The sequence below is a fragment of the Phallusia mammillata genome, chromosome 1 (assembly GCF_965637545.1).
Source record: "Phallusia mammillata chromosome 1, kaPhaMamm4.hap1.1, whole genome shotgun sequence".
NCBI lineage: Eukaryota > Metazoa > Chordata > Ascidiacea > Phlebobranchia > Ascidiidae > Phallusia > Phallusia mammillata.
In genome coordinates, this window is record NC_137252.1 from 33,564,359 (window position 1) to 33,588,532 (window position 24,174).

The following is a 24,174-nucleotide window of genomic DNA, read 5'->3' on the forward strand; positions in this document are numbered from 1 at the left end:
TAAATGTAAGACCTAATTGAGCATATTTACCAGGACCAACGTATTTCCAAAGTAGTTTAAAATACACAAGATATTTAAAAGCCAAACTGTTTTCCACACACCTGTTGATGTACATTTTGTTGTGGCAATTTCCTCAAACAACATTTTAACCAAACCTTTTATTTGTTCCTCTTCAAATGACCCTGCTATACTTCGTTTAGCTATCAACTAAAGAAAAGTCTGGTTAAGAACAGACTATAATTTTTTACACAAAACAAACTTACTTCTGCTAGAACTTTTAGGGCCTTGATTTTATTTTTGGCAAATCTGTCGCTTCGATACACCACATTACAACATCCATGTATGTCACTAACATATGGTCGTACGTATGAGACAATACGAGATACAAAAGTGGAAAGAAATGTCAGAATTCCTTCTCGGACATTTTTATGCTGCAAACATATGAGATTCCAGTTTAGCAAGTTCCATAAAAGTAACAAATACACTGCTAAAGTAAGCAAGATTAAAGTTTTTCAACTAAAAATGAGCAGTTTGAATCAATTTGTACCGGTTAGATAAAAACTTTTAAAAATGTGTAACCTGGTTAAAATATTTTTTTAGTATTTTCCAAGAAGTGATTTACCTGTGGTTTGGCAACATTCTTGGAAATTATGGGCAATATTCCACCATCCTTATGGAACAGCAAAGAGCAATACAAGCCTAAAACACAAGAATATGTTAAAAATCTTGGTTTATTATTAAATACATTAGTATATGTATATCCATGCAGCAGAAATTGATGGGTTGATTAAACTGAAGGCGTCTTCTACAAAAAGTTAAAACAATCAATTCAACTGACAAAAAATATACAAAGATGTAAATATACCTAGTTCTTGTTTTGTGAGTCTTCTCGAGCATGTTTGTTCAATTTCTTTCACTTGTTTTTCTGCTTCATAAAGTGAAGCGTCATCACTGCTAAATCCACATTCGTGCAGTATTTGCAGCTGTTCTGCAAGCGAAGACATTACCCACACAACAGCCCTCCCTACCCAAACATACTTCTACACAGTGAGTCAGAAATAATTATTGCAGCAAGATTAAAAGTGACCGAATCCGAAAATTACAGGATAATCGCGGTAAAACCCCTAAACTGAAATTACATGGTTGCTCGTTCCAGTTGAATGGATTGCAAAGAACTTTGTGCAAAAATTTTAATTTGATGAGCAAAAATACTTTTTACGAACTACATTTTCCACAGATGTCATGGGCGACGGCAGAAGATGTTTTTCGAAGATCGGGTAAAACATATTTGTTTCCGTTTCTAGTTTAAATCGGCTTGGGAGTTTGGTAGTGGTAGAAACCGGTAATTTGAAGCTAAAAACTAAAGAGAGCTAAAAACTGGAATGTTCCGGAGAAAATCCACCCCAAACCGGATTTTTCTTTTATTTTTCACCCTCAAATCCGAAAAAGGGGAAAAGCCTTTAGGTTTAAAAAAATGCTACTAACCAAGTTCGTAGTTGTGTGTCTGAACGTTTTGGATGCAAAACCACAAACCTCTAAATATCACACGACATTTCTTCGATTAAACAGGGCAATGTATTTGCGAGCAAAAATATACAAGAGTGCAACGTAATCGTAAAACTGCTGATGTAAGCAAAAACAGACGGGAACTTGCAATTGTAAACAACAAGCAAAATGCGGTCAGACAACGCAAAGAGGTAAAGAAAACAGAATTTGAATCGGAAAGACAGAAAAATGTATACCAGTATTGTGAATAGGTTATCTTAGATAAAATGATAATACAACTATAGATCATAGCGTCCTAATCGGCGTGATAGCGCCCTCTTATGGTAGTTAAGTAACATTATATGAAAAACAAAACAAATTCATTTATGCAATGCATTTAAACACGTTTGCGGGCTAAAAAATAAAATGCCCGTATTGAATGAAAAATGTAGGAGTTTGGGAAAACAGGTACAAAGCCCTGAAATGTAATTACGTTTTTAAAGATCTGGTAATAATAGCAAGAAAAAGTTTTGCAAATAACAGTCGAATAAGCAAAATTTTATAGGGCATGAATAGCACAATAGCACAAGTTAAATTAGAAAAAGGAAAAAGCTTGGCACACAAAACAAAAACAACAGGCAGATTTGGGATATAAAAACAACTGAAAATAATTTTTCGGCAGATCATTTTACAAAACAGATTTTGTGAAACTTGTGTAAATATTAGTACGTGGATAGGCTAGTACAACGACAAAACAATAAAAATAATAGTACAACAAACGCAAAGTACCGGTTTTCAAACTTGCAACAATATAACATAGTACGGCACGACAAGTAACGGAAAATTCGACTCTAATATTGAATATTTAGTTTATTGAAAGTAGATTTAAACCGTCTGGGATTTGTTTTCATAAAAAATCCAATGTTGTGAATAAATTAATTTTTGTCGATAAAAACGGTGTCAAAGTGGTTTGACTTTAAAGAAAAGCAGCGAAACTTCGTACAATAGTACGAAAAATAAAGTGCACAGAAAGTAGGACAATTAGTACAAAGTGAAAAGCACATAATGCAAATACAAGCTGTTTAATTGTTGTACCAATATTATCCCTATTTTTCGTATATCTGTTGGTACAAAAAAAAATAGTCGAAATTATACCAGATAATCGAAAGATGTAAAACAACATCTTTGCGAAAACCTTTCATCAGCACTGAGAACGGTAACTGTAAGGGTCCTTTTTCGGTCTTAGTACAGTGCCCTGCCCGTAAACGTACTTAGCAGATGTAGCGCTCCTTTGCACAGACACCGAGTGCGGGGGCCTTCTCGCGCCGGCTCCGACCTCCTGGATTCCCGCAGGATTTTCAGAAATAGTCGAAAACCGGTTCGAGACGTTGGCTTTGGTCTTTAAACGGAGTCCGGTGAAGATGCCAAAAGAATGTCGCTTTTTAATTTCACGTGATTTATTTGGAAGTTGGCGTCTGCGCACAACTGCACCATTGTTCGAGTTATTATTGTTTTGATTTCTGTTCGGATTAGGTTGCATCGATTCATTTGCTGATATCTAGAAAATGCAAACATTTGGATGAATACTGTGTAAAAAATCACGTTGTTTTTGCACAACTACAAATAACATGGCTTCGAAACGCGTGATAAGCAACATGCCTGATTAGGGCGTGTGCACTTGTTGAATTGCTCAAGAATAAAGTATGCCGTTTTTAACGTCCTATGGGTTGTTATTTTCCACATTAGATTTATAAAGAGACCTGTGTATGGTGTTAATATTAATGAACCAGTCTTACTTGTTTTAGTGTTTTGATACAAAAAGGTATCAAATAAACAAAATCGAGAATCAGGTGGTATGAAAAATGTATTTGCCCGCAAATCCTACCGATGCCCAAACCAGGCACCAGTTTATGCCAGTGGCAGCAACAAGTAAAACAATCCAAGCGAAGCTATATAAGCTCTGCATATCTGATGAACACAGGCCTTTCAAGCGTACTTTACTTACTGAACCTGATAGGTCTCAACTGTCCTAACTGTGTGTGGAATTGAACAACAATGAAACTTACCGCTGGAGGAGCAAAACTACCGAGGACTGAAATCAACTTGAGTTCAACGCTGGGTTTTTCAGTAATCTCGTTTGCGACCTGATCATGGTCACTCCACTTCGCATCCACGTCATCAACTGCCACTAGTACGTCATTATTACGTATGCCAAGTTGCTGTTGAAAAAAATGAGATGTGAAAATTGAAAGTTTTTGATGCATTTATGAACAGCGAATTATATTTTGAAGACTTTGCATTGACTAATTCTGTTTCTTGGAAACTTGTTTTCATGTTCAGTAATTTATCCCATGAATCAATGAATATTTCTACAGCAAAATTAGAAGTTCTTAAAAGCAACGAGTTATTTTTCTAGCATAACACCAGTTGATGGACCAATTTGTAAAATATGTGACTTGGTGGACATAGCGTGTGTTCAGCTCGTTCAATGAACTTGTCTATTGGAAAAATATAAGTTGTAAGTGTGTTTGAAATTGCGACTCGGTCAGGAATTACAAACCTAAAACCCGTCCAGGAACCGACTTTTTACAAAATCACTAATGCCCGGATTAAACCCGAAAGTTGAATTTACCAAACCAAAATTGCGAAACGTGACCGAGTGTGAAGTCAGGCCTAAATTAGGTAAAAAAAGAGTTGCGGAGTCATACGGTTCAACTCACCATTGCGACATCGTCAAGGTTGCTCACAATAACTGGTCCATCCCCTTGTAAAGTGAACGAACATTTTTCTTCCTGTGTTGAAAGTTTTACTAAGCGAACCGGGCCCAGTCGGTTGTGAGCTGAAAATATGGAGACAGGACCCTAAAAAACAAAACATTTTAAAATATTTGCATTTTAATTTTTCCTATTGTGTATTATCAGGCTTCACTGGCAACGGATAAAAATTTGTCAATTTTCTTGTGAAAAAATTCCGGAACAAATTGCTATTATTTCTGTTGTTGTACTTCTATACGCTTTATAGAAATAAATTAAGCCTTAGGTTCAACTGCTTTGTCCGCTGAAAGTACAAATGTTCTGAAATAGTTGTTTTGTAATTTGAGGTATAAATTACACACAAGCTTATATTCGAGTCTAAATTTAGTCTTGCTAACCAGCAAATCAAACACTAAACACTACAAAAGCTTTACTATTGAGAAACCTACAAGCTTAAACGAATATTACCAATACTCAGACCCTGTCAACAAATGACTTTACGTTTACCAATCACTTACCAAGCGATGGAAAATATCGGATGAGGGGACGCTTGAAAACGAAGGAGCGATCATGTCACTCTCATATTCAGTGTAAGCTGAAAAAAAAACAAGTTTTTAATAAAAGACTAAGCCACTATCTGCATTTTCAAGTAGAAAGTACAAAAACATTTTTGCATATATATACTTTATTGCATACGACATTTAAAAAAAACATCAACTGTTAGAAAATCGCTGAATTTCAATATTTTGTTTTATTATTACTTTGTTATGTTAAACAGTATCCAGAAATTAGTTTTAAGATCTCTACAAGACAACAATCCAACTAATGACAAGTAAGCCAAAATTCCCAGTTCTGTCTCTATTTGAATAAGGTGACTCTGACTGCAATTTATGGCTAAATACAAGAATTTTTATTAAATATGTATCTGTCTTACTTTTGTCTTTCTAAGGTTATTGTTATGCAAACATTCCAATGCCAGACGCTTGTCAAAGATACTATTTGGTTCTTAGGCTCCGAATTTTAAAACTTTGACGTGGTTAAAAATAACCAAAAATAATGTGACGTCAAACGCCGTTCTATTTTGGCACATCAGTATTTAAACAACATTGGCGTCACAAAAGATCGTGACGTAACAAAGGTTCTTGACGTCATCGTGAGTCAAGGTCGAGGCCAGTAAACCAACAGGGAGTGGCAATTGTTTTGAGTTTTCCTGCGTCACAATGAAAACAATGGTCTGATGTCATAATGTGTTCATCGTCAAAATCGATTTTAAGGCTCCTGGTTTTTCCGACGCTTTATATTAGTGGTTGCCATTTACTATATACCCAGATGCATTAAATACACTGTTTCCAAATCTTTAGAGTATTTCTGCCCGAGCAAAAATCATTTTCAAATAAAAAGATGGAAGATGAAAAAATGACCTAACCCAACAAAGTATGGTCTGAAAATTGTATACAAAGTTATTAATCTTTCACTCAATTGTTAAACATGAAACAGAATTGGCGTCATAATGTTCCAGCTAAAAAACGGAAATGTGACGTCATCAAAAGAGTCAACACAAAAATATTGACTTTAATGACCCCGCATAAGGTCATAATCCAAAGCAAATACTCCAACTGCGACGTCACAAACAAAAAGCGCGACATTGCCCCAAACGCGAGCCACGTCATAAAAAGACGCGACAGTGGAAAGGAGGTATTTAAGAGGCTCTTCAAAAATTTGCAGCTAGACATATTTTAGTCTCAAAAGATTTTCACATTTACGGCCGCACACTTTGGGGCACTGAAAAGTTATCGAAGCATTTAAAACGGCTTCTGTGTTCACTTTAAAACATCTCAAGTGGCTCAGATGCCCCGACGCATTACGTCATCTCCTAGTTAAGTTGGAAATGCGGTCTAAGACAAGGGGAGACATCTGCATCTTTATCAAGGTGAAAATGTCTGCGGTTGCTACAGTTTTCAGTCAATAAGTATCATCTAGTGTTTCAAAAGTATTTTTTGCAAGAATTGTATTGAAGAAGCAAGCCAAAAATACTACACTAACCACACTAACGCAGCAGGTCCAAAACTTTGCTTAGCTGCATTTAACACTAAAGCATATCCCAGTCGGGATCCCCTGTTTTAGATGAAACAGTATTTACTTTATAAAGGATATATTTCTGATGACAAAGCTTCGCTAAGGTTTGTATGGATAAAACGCTGAATCCAAACAACTGGTTTATCACACTCACGTTGTATGTCGGGCGCTCCAATAATCTCAAAAAAGTCTTCCTCAGTGTCAACTTCAGCAAATTTGGCGACAGATCGGTTGTGTGCGTGTTGCAAGTATTCCTATAAGGAACAATAATAGCTTAGTTATTAAATTTGTTGTGTTGTTTATAAGTGTGTTGGTTTTCGTCTATCAAAAAAATATAACTTGAGCTTCTGTAAATATTTCTTTATCAATGATTACTGCAGAAAATGTTGTAGAAAACTTTAACCACAAAAAAGCAAGTAAAAAATACCGATTTGCGTGACAGCAATAATTAGACGTTTTTCTCAAAAATCGCCATGAAATTCAAAACAAGCACTGGTACAGTCTCATGCCTTTAACTAGAACAGGTGGCCGGAAGATTTAGGTTTTCTTGAAATTTCGTGACTGTCGCCGCCAGGTTGTCTTGAAGCGACATATTTACCCGATTACCACGTCATAAAGCGCTTTGTGACGTTAAAAGTAAGCGCAAATGGACCACAGTTTGGCTTTGGTACTTAACAATGGGAGTGTCACACTGCGCTTGTGGTTAAAAGATAACTTTATTTATTTAGCTTTTATTTTCACAAAACTTCATCATACGTTGTTTACCTTTAAAATATCGACAGTTCGCAGCATCTTGCACAAACTGTGTGTTTGCAAAGCTCTTTCGTGGTAGAACACAGACTGGCGGAGATGCGATTTTCCTGCAAAAAAAAACCCAGACATTTAGGTACGATCATCACATGTTAAGATACAGCCTCCGTATCTGATAAGATAAGTTCTGGGTAAATTTAAAAACCATAGGTCTTTAACCATTATCGGGGCGTCAACCATATATTGTTTTGTCTAGTCTAGTTTATATGCAGTGAAGGACAAACTAAGTTACATATAATAGATTTAAAACGTACAACACAGTTAGCGAAGACACATCACGAGGAAATACGACATACTTTTGTTGTAACAGTTCACCTAAGATTGTAAGCGACAATTCATAAAGTCAGTGGGCTTTGTTTAATACAACATGTACTGGGTCATTATAATATTGATCACTTTTGGACTAAATTGTCAAAACAGTATTTGAATATCCGTTCTTTTTGAAGCCGTTCCCAAATTTTAAAAATTGAAACAGGTAAAATTGAAACACAAAAGTGGATTGAAATGTAATATATTTTCCACACAGAGATGTAGGTGGGCAAGAACCCCAAAAGCTACAACTCTGAATTTACAAGATTTCTTCACTTACCCAATCTCCTCCTGTCCTCTTTCCTCTGAGCCACATCATCATGCTTAGGGTGATCCTCACTGTATTTCTCATTCAAGTAAAGATTGGAAAGAAGTTTTGAGATTTCAAGTGGTTCAGCAGCCTCTGAGACAAAAACTTCCAAATTTAACAACAATGAAATTCACCAATTTACAAAAATAAGTCTATGAACATGTCGTTAGATGTTGAACCAAGCTTAGCATTTCAGTAACCTGTCGTGGGTTCGAATCCCATTACAGGCCCCTTTTCCATAAGTTATTTATTGTACATGGCTGCTTAAAAAAGGCAAACGTTCGGTATATAACTGCTGGCGTGTTTGACAAACGTTACATAACAAAAAATCTATATTACCCAAACAGTCCCTTCATATACCTTCAAAATCAGCTGTTTTTAACTAAGTGGAGACAAAAACGGACATTGTTTGTGAATAAGCTTTTTAAGTATCAAATTTCATTTTCTACAGTTTTCAAAGTGACCAAATAAAACATAACATTTTCTTACCATGTTGCTCAAGCAGTCCCAGCCCAGCATAGTAGTGTGCTAGCGCCCTGTAGTGGTGCCTCTTCACTTGCGCCATGTTGATCCACGAATACGGAACGTATGATTTCACTTCACTTAAACTGAAGGCTTTGTCGGCTGCGCTGTACTTTTCAGACACCTAAAAATCAGGAACGTTGTTAAGTTAAGGCAGATCAATCGTCTAAAAACGAAAACAATTGAAGCAGGTCAACTGTAACGTGGAAATGATTGGAGCGATGGAAGGTATTATATAGGAGGAAAATTGATGATTTGGCAAGTTCCTAAGTGATCCGATGATTCTAATGCAGAAGTCAGAACCACTGGCATGTGCATACTAAGGTTGGCGCACAAGGTGGTTTGTATGACACGCTAAGCAATTCGAAAGTTCGTGTTAAAGTACTTTTTAATATAATTTAAACTATTGCAATTCTTGATTTTGGTTTGTGTAATAGCCCTTACAAGCATATTAGAACGAATCTGTCTACTTTGTGATTGCTGTTTAAATCAGTTCACACAAGCGACTATTACAGTGTAATGATAATAACAAAATGTTGCCATGCTAAGCGATTTTTTTTAATACCAAGTAAATTGGTAAGAGTCGTTCATAAGATTACAAATCCTGTTCTAATGGGCCCATGAATGCAAAAAAATGTGAACAGTTTACACAACCACCACTACACATATACTATATATTTGACCACAATCTAACAAAATATTTCTTGTTTTGATTATTTTCTCCATTATGCCACAGTAGAGTAACAAGCGGGCAAAAAATTGGGCCCAAATCCTACACGAACCAAAAATGTTTAAACAAACCGGCAGAGTGCAAATGAAGTCAGGCTCGAATCAATCCTGTTTTATTTAAACTCAAGTCCTAACCTAACTTAAAAAGCCATTCCCGACTTACCACTTTATGTTACACCCTTTTAATACTTGAGTATTTGTACAATTTAACACTTTCGCGTGATATTGTAAAAACGACTTCGTCCCAGCAGAAAGGTTAAAAGCCACTGCTTTACATAATAACTAAAGGGTCTGACGATCTTGAAAAGGTTTCAAACCACTGTTTTAAAGCACTTTCGAGCTTCAAAGGATTTCAGACAACACACTTAACACAAAAGGTTTCGCAAGACTTCAACATAAAACACGAAATGCCTCACAGAAAGTTGTGAAGAAATCGTTTTTCCTTAGTTTACATTCAATTTACCGAAATATTAAGCCACTGAGCTAAAGTACAAGACACAGATAACTATAAAGAGGTGCCTTTAAAGCCCACAATACGACAACCAAGAAATTTGGCATTAAACTTTCATAGGTTTTAAAGAACGTACATGCTCATCATCATGAATTTCGTAGTCATTAGTGTAAATTCAGGCCAGTGGGGGCAACGAAAAACAACGTAAATGGATAGAAGGTTATTGAACATGGTTTCACGATATACCTTTTTCACAGCTGTCGAAAACGGCCAATAAAAAGCGTAGAGGCTGGAGTGGCAAGTAGATTAGATTCGAAAAATTTGACAAAAAGAACACGATTTTATTTCAAGAAGTTGTAAATTCTCTGCCTAAATTGAGCGGTGTGGAAATGACATATAATAAGGCTGTAAAACTAGCTGGTGGAGAAGTACGTATAACAACCTACATGAGGAAATTATATTTCCATGTCTACTGGCGGTTAACCAACTAGCTACACAGGCTCGGTGGAAAGCTTAATGAAAGTTAAATTATTCATGCATAAACACTTCAAGGATGATCCCAGTATTTAAAACATGTTTATGCAGGTCGTGCAAGGCTTTTTCAAACGGGGTTTTGGCTTAAGTTCGAATAAAACAGGCTTGATTTGGGCCTAACGTCAACTCGGTCATATTTGAGCCTAACTTTTACTTTAGGGTTAATACAGGCTTTACACAAAAAAACCAAATTTACAGTTCGGCCTGGTTTAAGTGTTAATTTCGTTTACAACATTGGGTCATAATGGTCACAAAAAAATTCAAATCGTCCTACCTTCATCGCTTCTTGTGATATTGAAGCGCATTTTCCGAGTTGGATTTCAAATCCTCCAAGCACTTTTCGTTCCAGGACACACTCTTGAGCTTGTGCAAGCATCAGAAGAGTAAGGGATTGCAGAACTGAAGTGCTGAGGTCGGTAGTTGGAGCGTTCACGAAGTTAGAACGCACAAAGTCAAAAGCACCTGTCCATAAAATAGGTTATGGAGATAACAGAGAAATCTGATTGTAAGCAAATCTATTTTTTTCCTTCCATAAACGAGGATATTTCTTACCCTACATTAAAATACTGTTGCGAGTTTATTATTTCATTAAGACGCTTTCGACAAACGCCATGTTGATTTTTGATGCAAAAAAGTACCTTTGGAGGGGCTTTGGAATACTATTTCAATGTTCTTTAAACTAGTAGTAAAATACTTCAGGAAATCAAAAAATGTTGGGTTGTTATATTCCTATCTATTTTTGACACAGTAAACACAAAATCACTGATGAAATAATCCACGTAGCAATTTGTAATCCTAGCTCTTACGTTAGCCTAAAATTTCCAATTACAAGTTCAAGTCGTTGTTTTCGACCTCAAACGAACGGGCCCTAGACGTGACGTAACTTAACAACCAGGTGTAGAACATGGCCTTAAACGCAGAGAGACCTTGTTCAAAGCGTCAAAACACGGTTTCGGCGTTTAATAGGCAGCTGCCAGGAGATGGTAAACCTTACCCGCCGAACTTTGAAAGGCGTCTATTGCAATATTGATGCCTTTGCGCCGGGTGCGGTCAGCCCTGGTGCCAAGTTGGGAGTACAAGGCTCCGATGTTAAAGAGGATACTCGCTTTTTCTAATGATACTGAACGCTGGACTGCCGGTACACCAGTAATGCAATCGTACCTGAAAGCAAAAAAATGTTGGTGAACAAAAGTTGTAAAATCGGTAGAAGTTTGTTGGGATTGGTTCGGGTAGAAGTTTTTTTATTTTCAAATCTGGCTAGCGGACATGAGTTCACATTCCGCAACGTTGAATTCACTTTCTTTTCACTGATGTGTATGTAAATTCGGTTTTCTATGTGCCTGATTTCATATTGTGTATTGAATTAATTTTTTTGCGTGTTGTTGTGCATTTTGTAGAACTCACTTGCATCGTTCAACCTAATTAGCCTACTTGGTGAACATAAATTGTAGGCCAAGTTTAAGGTCAAAAACAGACTCGAACCTTAACACCCTGCTATATTTGCATCACATTTTCTTTCGAAAAAGAAAATAACATGTATGTGCACACTGTGTGTATTGGTAAGTTGTGTCCATACTTAAACTTTAGATACCTTTATGCAGACATGTTTGCTGGTTTATTTGCCGGTATACAAATTATTAAAAAAATCGATGCAAAACATTGGGGTTTAAACGTTTTAACCGCTCGGCAATATTAATGTAATTATATAGCTGTCCTGTATGGTTTTGTCATAACGCAATGCAATCCTTTACTTTATAGCCACAGTGGCATTGCACTTGCGATAGAATATTATTACCGATGAGTTTTCGTCATAACTGGTTGCTATTCACCACTTTACAGTAATTATATAAACAACGCCAAGAGCTGGGTTGGTGAAACAGACGCATTGTCTCTTTTGTGGAACAGGCTAAAGCAACAAACTGGTTAGGAGTGCCAGCACCAAGACCTCGTTCTATTGACCTCATAGCTATGCTCAGTATGTTAAATCGACAAGAGAAGCAAAATAGTTTTGAAATCGTAACGTTTTCCAACAAATTTGACCATGGTAAGAGATCGTATACTATATTAAAACGGGTGGCATTGTTTCAGATTTTCTTTCAACATCGTAAATTTTAGGTCACTAATTAATTATCATTTTTGTCATAGAATCCAGATTTTTTTTGAAAAAGGTTATCACATAGGTAAAATACACTTCTACTTTTTGGGTGATTTCATTTGATCAAGGGTATGATGTCCGCAAAGATGAAATACACGTTTATTGCGTTGATTTTGGTGCAAAAGCACTGTAGATTTATCATTACTCTCAATACAAGTAGAATTGCATCAGTGATGATCGGCATGAACTGATACTGATTTGTCTATTGGTGGAGATAAGGATCTTGTGAATCCCCTATTTTGTATGTTAGTGTTATTTTGTACACTATAAGTTCGCTTGGGTTGAGTCTGTCATTTATCTAAAGTAGACAGGTTCAACGACTTCACACCAACATGCAGACAGTTTAACTCTTTAGCATTTGTTGTAAAACAGCTTGAATACCCGTCAATATTAAGCTGTTTTTGCAAGCAAGACAACGTATTAAAAACTGTAAACGACTTAAAGTGAAATTTACGAAGCAATCCAGCATGCAAAGTTGGAAGTCGGAAAGGGCTTTTAGGCCTTTTTCAGGCTCAAATAAAACGACTTTGATTCTAAAACTTACGTTCATTTCTGTCGTAATTTTACGAACTTTTTCTCTTAATTCGGGCCCTGTTAAAAAAATCGGTTTAGGCTTTAACTTTCCGGTTCCGGTCCCAATTTTAGATACAGCTGGAACCTTATATTCATGGGTATTTCATTCTCAAATGAGACACCTGGGTAAATTCTAGCGTTGTCGTGCATTATCAGCATTTTGCCACTGAGCTCTCATACATTTTAAAAACAAACATTTCGCCACAAACCTGTCAATCATTCACGACACACAGATGGAAACAACCAATTTTACGCAACGAAATTAAATTTACTTTCCAGCAAACAATATAACCGTATTGTTTTATCTCGACGCACATTGTGACGAAATGTGCAAACAATAGTTACATTCCGTTCGCGTTTCACCAACGACGTCTTTAAAACAACGAACACGCCCGATATTGCGTCGTAAAACAAACCCAAAGGAAACCACGTGATATAGTTTACAAGATTATGGGAAACCAAAACCGGCACGTTGAAACTTGCACAATACTATTAGCTTGGTAAAATATAGTTTAATCGAAATTTAAGTTAAAATCTGAATTTGTAAGTTTTCGTCAACCTTGTTGTTATTCTTCACTTCAGTTTTCGATGTTATTTTGAAAATCAATGCTACCAACGAAAATAATGATGTAAAACCTTACCAAGCATATCATAACGGAACCAAAAAATAGGGAATATAAAACCAAGATTGTCGTTAATTATCATAAATTTTATTGTGCAAGATGTGATATCTTTTCAAAAAATCAATTTTGTTCAAGCGCTTTTAATTTGACAACAACTTTCACTCTGATAAGGAAACCCCTAAAATCACTTTCAATTCTAAGGAGTCATTACCAATGTCCCGTCTAATTTTTCGTGTTCCTGCCTGGGTATACGCACAAGCTACCAGGCTACACTGAGGACCACTGTGAGCAACATTAGATGTTCACGCTGTGGCTACACTTAAGTTTATGCGCTGTATAGATATCCATGTGTCTTGGCATACACAAGCTACCAAAGTACACTTGAGGACCCTGTGAGCAACATTACATGTGCAAGCCATAGCCACACCAGTTCATGGGCAACGTTGATTTTTATGTATCTGGTCATACACGCAAGCTCTCTTAGTACCACTGTGAGCAACATTAGACGCGCACACTTCATTACACCTAACTTGATCATCCCGGGTTTACACGCACTTTTTGTTTGTTTACATTCAAACACAAGACGCATGTTCGCATCCCAAGGTGCGGCGACTTTTCTAGAAGGGATTAAACTGACAAGTATGATGTCTCGCGGCCAAAATTGAGAGAAGACTTGTTTTGTTTACAAATTCCGGTGACAAGCAACGATCTTTTTGTTTAACTATGCAAACCTATACCGTGGGAGTTTTACCTATCAGTTTATGTTGAACTTCCACGCTATGTCCCGTTTGTGGTACGGTTTAAATTATTGTAAACTGTTTAAAAACGTACTAAGAGCGATTGATCACAAACTAAGCTGTACTATGAAAGCGTTATTAATTTCAAGAGGGATTACTAAACAAGTTGTCGTTTTGCTTATTTATACAACTTGTTTTGGCTTTAATTAAGAAGCAATGCTTCTGACTCAAAATCAGCAGACACTGGGTTGGTATATTCGAGATATATATTTCACCTATCCAGGCATAAACAACGTTGTTTACAGTTTTTAGAGACTGACGATGCCTGAATAGGTGAAATATATATCTCGAATATACCAACCCAGTGTCTGCTGATTTTGAGTCAGAAGCATTGCTTCTTAATTAATCATTTACTGAAAGAGTTTTGACTCAGTGATCGTGGATATTAACATGCCTACTATCAGAGGGACAGATCCTGTGAATAGCATTTATGTTATTGTTTTGGCTTTGAAATGATTTTGTGGGCATTTATTGGCGTTATTTATCTACATTTATTTAAAATACTAAAAAGTTGTTTTTGCGACATATATTTTACATTCAAAAAGAAAACGACATAATACACACAATTATTGTTTACATTTGTCAATTTTTAGGATTTTTTGTCGCCTGTCTCGTTGAATTGTTTGACAAGCGGTCAGCTACACAGAGCTTACAGTGCTTGAAAATGCCATAAAGTCTATACCACAAACCTTCACAACATTTTTACTCAAGCGACACTTGTAAAGTGGTTCGACCTGCAGACAGAGACCAATTTATGAGGCTGTGCAAATGTATGTGAAAAAATCATTCTGAATTTTAGCTCCAGTAGATGAGATATTGTAAGATAAATACTGTTTCTTCACGGTTCAAATTGTTTAAAAAACTTACCAATGAAAGTAAACACTTAGGGGTCTATGTGGAGGCAAAAATCGGTTTTCGACATGTTGAATCTGATGGTAATATTCCAGTAAAAGATCAACACCTTCCTGGGTGCGGGCCGGAGTTCGTATGGAGTTTCTCAAATCGGCAAAGTCAGCCATTTCATCACTGTACTTGTCTGGGTCTTCACCATAGTGAGATGAAATAAATCCCTAAAAAGAAAAGGTAGAATGTAAAAAAATACATCATATGCTATGCTCAATCTACCATGTGCATTTAACACAATGAACGTGCTAAGAAGTTGAAACAAGTTGTTATGCGCCGGTAGTAAGCTAACAAAAATATTTCAGGACTTTTTTAAGTCTTCTAAATTTGATTATGAAACAATTCATTATGCAATGATACGTAAATGTTACAAGGGTTGATAAAAACAGGTTCAAATGATAGTACAGTATGTGATGAAGATAAACATATTTTTGTTCAAAGCCAATACATTTGGTTGTACTATAGAGCACAGTTGCCTCAAACAAAAAGTGCTTGTTTGTGAAGCTCAAAAAATCAACTAAATATCAGGTAATGTTTAGTAACTAATCCACAATGGAAATAGGATAACCAACCTTTCAAACAAAACAATTAGATGTGTTTTAAAGGGGCAGAAAACATAATTTAATCCACATACTACTCCATTCATAGCCAGCTTGTTGAAGCATCAATAAATACCAAAATCAATTTAGAAGTGCTTGTGATTATTCTCAAATTACCTATTGATGACTGTTAAAGAGCTGTGAAAGGCCATTCAAACCACTAGTATTTTATTTAGGACATTTCAAGTATGTAAGAGCTAATTCATGCAATATTTAGAAAGATTTGACAAAATGTAACAACCAGCACTATATGCATGTTGCACAAAATTTGATGCAGTCTTAAAGCACAGTCATTGCTCTGTAGTTTGCTGCCAACTTTTTTAAGGAATGGCCTTGTAAACTATTTTAAAGAGCTTCTAATATTTAGAATGACAAAATACAACAGAGCATTCATAGTTGTTTACATGAGCAAAAAAGTGAAAATCAATTTGATTAATTTTTTTTCAAATTTTTCCCCTGTTTCAAAGATTTTTTGTTCATAGGGCATACTGCTTTAAACCTTAAATAAGAAGTGGTTGCAATACCTCAAATGTTTGCATGAATTCCAACTCTTTGGTGTCTTTTAGTCCAAGTGGAATCATCGGGATACTAACAGCTTTGCCACTACAAAAAATACAAGTTGTCTGTAATGTAGTGGTACACTCTGCATAATTACAAGTCATTACCATCAATCAGACGGTTGTAACAACACATCACATGTATGTAAATGTTGTAAACACAAGAAGTAACATATGATGTCAGATTTATCAATGTTTAGTTGCTCGGAAAAACTAAAGTAAACTTGAATGATTTGCCCAAGTTGGGAATTAAAAATAAAAATTATGAAAACTTCGGAAAATGTTGATTTGCAAAAAGTTTTCCTACAGACAACATTTATGATAAGTATACATATGTTGTTAGAAATCAACAAAAATATGGTAACAAATTTACAGTAAGGGGACGAGATACAGAATACGAAACATTGTTCCCTGAAATTATTGCTTTCAGTTTGTTTTCTTATAAACACTGTTTTCTATCAGCCATATATGTGGTGCTCTCTATCACGTTGTAAGGCAGAAGACGGTGTTGCTTTAGTTGTGTACTCTTAATCATGTTTGACAATGACTCAAATAGCAACCAGCCTTTATTGTGTCCCTGTGTACTTTGCAAACAACTACTGCACCCTTGATACACCATGGTTGCGTCACCAGACGTAAAATGTACAAAAATAGTAACATTCTAGCAATACAATTCTCCACAAAGTGTCAATACTAATTTTGAATAACAGTTTTTGATGCCGTTTTCACACCACTCATTAACAAAACAGAACTGCAAAAAAATGTAAACAGAACATCTCCTAGATGAAGTGGATATAAATGGGTGTAACAGATGTGGCCCTTCATATCACTGACAATGGCATGAGCATTTGCCGAAACTTTTGAACAATAAAACATGACGCTTTTTATGTCTATTTGGGCCGTTATTTTCATTATTAAATTTCCTAGATATTATTGAAAGTATCAACAACCCAAACTGCTATTCAGATTCATTCTTTATCAGATTCAATTAGTAGGAAACTGGGATCAAGATGCACGTTTTCCCATTTTGTTAAAGCTTCATAAGCCATTTACACTCATTTTTACTGTTTTGTGGGTTAAAATCTTAGTTGTACACGGGCTCCTCTAAAATACGCAATCTACTTATAAAATGTATGCAACTTTTAAAACTGTTGACGGTTAGGGCTTTTAGGGTCAGGGTGAGGGTTTATTATAAAAATAACACTATAATTTAGATTTAGATGCCCAGTTTGGGCCTAATTTTCTCATATGTGTTGAGATTGGTACTAAACACTGTATGGTACCGCATGTTAACACTTGTGAGAAAATTAGACCTGGAAGGCATCTGAAATTAAATTATAAAGTTATTTGTATCACAAACCCTCACCCTGACCCTAATAACCCTAACCGTCAACATCTTGGTTAGTTTTTGTTAGTAGATTGCGCATGGATTGCGTAGATTGCGTATTTTAGAGTAGCCCGTTGTACACCACACAATCGATGCACTCACAATAAAACAGAAACCAAAAATCTGGATCAGTCATACCTTCGATTTTGATAGGGTTCAACTGAAGAATTTAGTTCGCTTAATTCTTCCTTCAACAACTGGAGATTTGAGTTAACGAAGCTGAGTTCCAAAGCGACTGTGTCTTTTACTTTTTGATTTGAGGAGGCACTAAAAAAATTAATGACATTTTTCATTGTAATACAGAAACAGAAACCTGTGACCAGATTGCGTGATGTTTAAAGAACATAAAATAACAGAACCGAAAGATAGGCAAAGTTTTATGTAGGCAAGTGCTTACATCAAATAGAAGAAACTTAATTAATCCAGTATAGTGCATATCATATATTTGTGTATGTACCAGTTAACAAATATTGTCAATTTCAAAAAAATACATAGTAATGAACACAGTGTGTTGAAGCGAACAGTCTACTTAGTTTAGTTTATACATAACACCCGTTTTAGGCACATGCTGCATATTTGGTAGTGAGAAACACTATTGACTATCAGCTCTGAGATTTTGGATGGCAAACACATGCGTCACAAAAACGTCAAGTGTGCCTCACCCGTGGTGACAGTAGGTGATTATGAAACGGAACATGTAATCTAGTTCATGTGTCACGCCTGTACTGTGGTATGCTCAGGTATGTTTAGAGAGTTGATCAGCTTAAACCCGCATTTGTTCGACAATATCCTAACCCCAGGGCATTTATGCAAAAAACTACCGGGTTTAAGGAAACCACACTTAAGGTGACATGTACAGATATGCTTTAGAGCCATTAAAATGCCATCGATAAATTTTTTATCTTTAGAACACCATATACACAGATTTGTATGTATGCCTTAGGGGGAATATAACAGCATGAATTGATGTACGCTAGGTCCTGCTTTTTTCCCAAATATTCGGTCATAGTCGCATAAATTCACATATAATGGCAAGAAAAAATCCAGTCATTTTAATGGCAATTCATTTTTCCAAAAGTAACAAAACAAATGTGACAACCAGTATGAAACATGATATAGATATCATTGTCCCTACTTGTACAAATTTTCTGCTCCGTTTCTCAACCTCATCTGTTTGCAAAGTTGTTGGTTGATAACTGTTCGTTGACTCTGCATTTTGCTTCGTTGTGTGGACAAAACAGGGTTACAACCCTAAAAACATGGAAAAAGCAATAACAGTAAAGGTTTTGATTGACATGCACAATAAAGTATTCATTTAAAAATGAAACTACATTGTTTATGTAATACTTATTCACAGTAGTTGTAATATTAATAGTTTTATTTAAAAATATATTTGTTAGCCAATCAACAACGTGTAAAAAGTACTGTTAATTAGACTGTAAAAAAATAACGTCGATTTTTTAATTAAATCTCAGCGTAACACACTGTGTTTCTTAAGCAAACTTGTTCAAACTTACTTTTCTAGGAGATGGTGTTCCATTTGAAGGCCTTAAAATCTCCATGTTGAAGTCCAACTTGTCTCTAATTTTATAAGTAAAGGAACAAATGCAAAATCTCGAATTTCTCGTTCTTGTTTCGCGCTGAATGACAACTAAATGATTGTGGCGTCTCTGTCGCCAAGAGGGGACTTTTGTCTTTCACTCTCTCTCTCTCTTCTCGAAGAACTTTTTTCCGAACATATTCGAGAGAACGTTTCGGAGATTTATTGGCGAAAACAAATCAACGCCATGAGATTTGTAGCGTTTTTTGGTCTGCTACAGTTTTGAAAGAAAATATAATAAAGTTTTATTCGATTTATTGTGCAAATTTTGTTCTGCTAAACACCATTGACTACAAATATAGACAAGCGATGCGCACTTTAAAACGAAAAAAACAATATAAACGTTCCACAAGTTTTTCTCGCTTTGGGCTACTACAACGCTTGCTTTGCATGAAGACGATTGCTTAGATAAAATAGGCACAAATTTGTTTGTATGGTCGCTTGATTCACGTTTGCAGTGCAGTAAGAAAGGGGGTTCCCCAAGATTAGAATCCTTGTTCGAAAAACTTTATGACGTGTCGCTGTCAACAAACGAAATCTCTTCAACTTCAACTCTTAAGTTGTCCAAAGTTTTAGGTATAGGTGTTGTTTGTTGCGAACCGGCGGCTCTCTTAATTTTGCTGCATTATAGTGCTTGTTAAATTAAAAGAGAATTTGTGCAAATATTTGGCTGGAAATAGCATACAAGGAAGTAAGTAAGGGACATTATCAAGTTTTGGCTAAACTTTCTAGTATTGTTTTTGGTTGAAAGACCGGATTGCTCCAATTTTCAATAGGCCTGATATGCTAAGATTACCTGCAGCATTTATAACAGAAATAATCTGCAATGCCTTCTCAGCGTGTTCAGTGCAAAGTGCATTTATTGCCCTATGAGCAATACCAATTAGGCTTCCTGCAATGGTGTAAAAAGGACTTTTCTATTCAATTGTTTTGAGTAAAGTGTGAATTTGTGGATTGTCAAAATGGGAAGAAAGGATTCGTTCAATCGGGGTTCAAATCTAGAAACTTACAGAAAAAGAATAGGTATAAACAGTACAACTACAACTGCAAGTCTACGTTAGTCTTTTTTATTGGTATAGATAAATCTGGTTAATTGCGTAATGTGTTTAACTGTATTGGAATCGTAACCCTGTCAATGGCTGTTTGTTTAAGAAATCATAGGTATATTTTACAAGCTCAGTTTTTTGTTTTATTTAATAGGAAAGCAAGAATACCAAAGAACCAAGGGTGCTGTAAGAACATTGAAAGACACTTCTGATGCTAAACAATCTGCTCTAGGAATAAAGGTATGGTGAGCTTAATTTGTGTTGGAAGTTTTTTGCTAAAATTGCACACAATGTTTTTATTTCAGGAGGTTCTACTGGTGCTAGTGGCAATCTTAGTTCTTATATCGTCAGTGTACCTTTTGTTTGTCTACTTGTTCTCTAAGGCTTGAAGGATGGAAAACAACATTGAAGACAACAGTTTATTTTGGTGACATGGTTTTTAAAACCTGCCGATCTTACCTATAATATATTTTTATGTGAAGCTGTTTTAAATATATTTAATTACACTTTGGACAAACATATTTTTAAGTCTTAACTGAAGCAATTGATTTTGAGTGTATTTTTTAAGAATTTATTTTTACTGATAGTTACTTTTTGTGTTTGCATAATAAACCAGAAAAATATATTTGTATTATTTAAACTGGTGCAACTCCATTTAAAAAAAAATTTTTACCAGGCCAGTTTGATCGGATGTTTAAACTTGTATCAGCAGCATTTGAACACTATAAATTTCACAAATTCAACTCGATTTAAACAGAACAAATATAACAAGCCCTTCTGTTGTTCACACTAATATCAGCAAGTATTAAAAAACCAAGAACTTTACAAATAAATAATGCAGAAAATGTATTTGTGTTTTCCAGTCAATACAATAAAACAAAACATATTGCCAGCTATGAACCATAGTATTCTCAATGAAATAGGCGGCAGTTTTACAACAACAAAGAAATATAAAACTACACACAGATTAGGCTTATGTTGTTTAAGTAGCCAAATCAGTTATAATAGTTTACAGTTTATTTATTTTAAGTATTCCCATCATTTAGCCTTATTTATTTTCCTTCGTGTTTGTTTATGAGCAAAATTTTGATTGACAAAAGCAAGTTTGAAAAGAAAAATACTTAAATTGTTAAAGTGGTAATGTCAATTTCCTTTCGTACAAAAGTTGATTTGTTACAAGCACAAACAGATGATGAACAATCGGCTTCATTTACATCCTCAGATTGTTCCTTCTCTATATCTGTTGTGTTATTTGCCCCACAACAAGAATTAGTGTTGCCACTGTCAGTAGAACTGCAGCCACCAGCCTTACAGAAATTGTTTGTGGTGGGTTTCTTTTCACTGGTGGGTTGAAAATGCTGTTTCACTTTGCTTGTTTTTCCTATTCCGAGCTTTGGTTTCCCCTTGTTTAAGCCTTCTAACAGAACACAGGCTTTGCAGATGTCATTGGATGATATATAACCACATCGGGTGCAGTTTGATTGCACAGGCATTTTAACACCCTGTTTCACAGACATCATTTCCCCGGAATGAATAATATCTATAATAACACTAGGCCTTATTGCTTCTAAATCTTTTAGATAAGTCCTTGCATGTCCACGATATGCATTGGGTGAATAAATACACTCAGTTGAGAAGTAATCAAGTTTTTTGTAATATGCATAGGCGACAATTTCCTTTTCATATGTGTATTTGAATGGTTTTACCCTTGGAATACCACTAGGGTCATCTCCAGTAATGATTGCTGTGCAGCGCTGCAGTCGTGCGACATCACCTCGTAGAATATTCATGATTATTGTTTCAGCAACATCATCTGCATTATGTCCAGTAGCTATTTTATCCACCTTTTGTAACATGGCCCCTCGATCAAGAGCTTGTCGTCGGAACACACCACAAAACGTGCAGTTGTTTTTGCGACCAATTTGCTTTACAATAGAGTCCATTGACCAACCATAAAGGTCCTCATAAGATAAAATCAGTAATGGCAAATCATACTGTTGCTGATTTCGCTTAACAGTTTCAAGTGAGTCATCTCTGTATCCTGTTATACCTTCATCTATTGAAAGCAAAACCAACTCCAGGCCATAGTCGTACCTATCGTTCAGCAATTTAAGCACATAAGCAAGAACAGTTGAGTCTTTGCCTCCTGAAGCGCCAATAGCTACCTTTTCTCCTCGTTTGAACAACTTTCCTTTGGTGATAGTGTGATGAATTTCAAGTTCAAAAGCCCAGTAAAAACATTCTTTACACACAGCGTTGCCTGTTTTGGGCCTTTTTAGAAAAGCATTCTTCTCATGGCAGATCGAACACTTGACAGGCATTGTCGAATGAATTTAAAAAAGTAACTATGACCTGTTTTGTTAACATTTACTTGACACAATGCAGTACTATAATTCAAGTCAAACGTGTCAGCCTCAGTAGTCAGTACATTCACCACATGGACGCTAAAACTTTGTGACGTAATAGTACGCAAGTTCTCGTTCCAATAGCGCCCTCGGAAGATAATTGTTTCACAATCTTACCACACAAAATCCACTTAATCAAATTACATCTTTGTTGCCTAGGGTTTCAAATGGTCAAAAAAGAATATTTAACGGTAGTTTTTTTACACCATCTTCTGTAATATATTAGCCAACCGTTCAAACTAAAATTCTTCGGTTCAATTCTATTTAAATAAGTTGTTTTTACGTTTTTACAGAGACTGCAATTACAGGTAGAGCTACTAACACCATAACGAGAATAACAACCAAAAGTCGATTGGTTATATCACCAAAAATGCTCACGGTTAGGCATGGGCGCCGGCAGAAATTTTTCCAGGAGGGGGCAAATTTTAACAAATACACACTTTCAAGGATAGATTACGTATACTATACAGACAACGTAAAGTCGATTGTTCAGACATTTGCTTTGACTATGTCAACTTCCCTTCTTAATTGGTTTTAAGTCATCACGTTTTTCGAGAAACAGTTGTAATTTTGCGGTACTTTGAAAATCCAAGGGGGGGCAAGTGCCCCCTCTTGCCCTTACGTGCCGGCGCCCATGCGGTTAGGGCTATTAGGGTCGGGGAAAGGTATTAGCACTTAAAATTCAATAAAACTAACCCAAAAAATTAGTTACTAATGTAAAAATTTCAAAAACTTATTTCCCAACCCAACCCATTTATAGCCGCTAAATAAAAAAATTAGCTCTTTACGCCCCCTAATCGCCCGAGGTTGTCATTTGCGTTATGGTGTTAGTAGCTTTACCACAATTACATGATGGTGTCCACAAGGATAATAAAGATACATCATATTTTACAACATTTTTCTTTCAACATTAAAAGAAAAAAAAAATCTTATTTTACAACAGTCTGGATGTATTGATCGATTCTACTACAGTTACTTCTGCTATTATTTTTAAGCCAGACATTTATGCCAAGAAAAATGCTTAATTCTGACCTTTCAAAATTGTTTTAGGTTAATCGTTTTTAAGAAAAAGTAGAATTTTTATATCATTTGTTAAAAGTCTTTATTTCTTGGCATAAACGTCTGGCTTGAAACCATTATATTAATACAAGCAGTTTGAGCCATTAATTTTGTTTCTCAGGTTGAGCCAAAATCGATACTAAACATATTAAACTTATGACGTACGGAATATTCTACAAGACGTATTTGCACCGAAGACTAATGTTGTGTGTTAAGTAAACAAACGGACGAGCATTACTGTTCTCTTGTTCAAACATGACTTTATACAGGAATAACAGGAAAATATACATATAACAGGAAATAAACGGGATAAAACAAACAAACGAAGTGTTTGGAAACCAAATTTATTTTACAATCAGTGATGGTAAACCTATAAAAAGTTTTTTTACTGCTGTAATTGCTGTTCTTGCTTGAAACGACAACATAAAAATACTTCGGATTACTGATAAATACTTGGAATAATTTACGCACAATCATAAAGAAAACATTGC

General features: G+C 35.6%; 4 protein-coding genes across 5 annotated transcripts in view; 1 reads left to right on the forward strand and 3 right to left on the reverse strand.

Annotated features, from left to right (window-relative positions):
* The window catches only part of LOC145230561 (DNA-dependent protein kinase catalytic subunit-like), a 53,250-nt gene extending 52,169 nt beyond the window's left edge, over positions 1 to 1,081 (reverse strand). The window contains exons 1-4 of the mRNA XM_080096007.1: positions 866 to 1,081; positions 623 to 699; positions 264 to 431; positions 102 to 207 (exon numbers count right to left, since the gene is read on the reverse strand). Coding sequence (XP_079952133.1) covers positions 102 to 207; positions 264 to 431; positions 623 to 699; positions 866 to 1,004 — 490 coding nt within the window. The 5' untranslated portion in view covers positions 1,005 to 1,081. The remainder of the gene's footprint in view (positions 1 to 101; positions 208 to 263; positions 432 to 622; positions 700 to 865) is intronic.
* A 471-nt stretch (positions 1,082 to 1,552) lies between these two features.
* Positions 1,553 to 19,383, reverse strand: LOC145222723 (rhophilin-2-like). Its single transcript, XM_080088906.1, has 15 exons — positions 19,091 to 19,383; positions 18,709 to 18,824; positions 17,712 to 17,840; positions 16,154 to 16,232; positions 14,995 to 15,197; positions 10,974 to 11,140; positions 10,254 to 10,441; positions 8,233 to 8,389; positions 7,714 to 7,836; positions 7,080 to 7,174; positions 6,469 to 6,568; positions 4,757 to 4,833; positions 4,206 to 4,346; positions 3,552 to 3,704; positions 1,553 to 3,043 (listed from the first exon to the last, which is right to left on the reverse strand). Exons 1-15 carry the CDS (start codon positions 19,133 to 19,135, stop codon positions 2,687 to 2,689), a joined length of 2,130 nt encoding a protein of 709 aa, XP_079945032.1. The 5' UTR covers positions 19,136 to 19,383; the 3' UTR covers positions 1,553 to 2,686.
* Positions 19,384 to 19,888: 505 nt separating this feature from the next.
* LOC145222738 (triple QxxK/R motif-containing protein-like) lies at positions 19,889 to 20,844 on the forward strand. Of its 2 annotated transcripts, none has more exons than XM_080088930.1 (3): positions 19,889 to 20,229; positions 20,374 to 20,459; positions 20,525 to 20,844. In XM_080088930.1, exons 1-3 carry the CDS (start codon positions 20,136 to 20,138, stop codon positions 20,606 to 20,608), a joined length of 264 nt encoding a protein of 87 aa, XP_079945056.1. In that variant the 5' UTR covers positions 19,889 to 20,135; the 3' UTR covers positions 20,609 to 20,844. The 2 variants fall into 2 exon arrangements, with proteins under 2 accessions (XP_079945056.1, XP_079945064.1); XM_080088938.1 differs by having other exon boundaries at positions 19,902 to 20,196.
* A 208-nt stretch (positions 20,845 to 21,052) lies between these two features.
* Positions 21,053 to 22,692, reverse strand: LOC145222729 (cytoplasmic tRNA 2-thiolation protein 1-like). Its single transcript, XM_080088920.1, has one exon. The coding sequence runs from the start codon at positions 22,538 to 22,540 to the stop codon at positions 21,341 to 21,343; it is 1,200 nt and encodes a 399-aa protein (XP_079945046.1). The 5' UTR covers positions 22,541 to 22,692; the 3' UTR covers positions 21,053 to 21,340.
* Between the last annotated feature and the right edge of the window lie 1,482 nt (positions 22,693 to 24,174).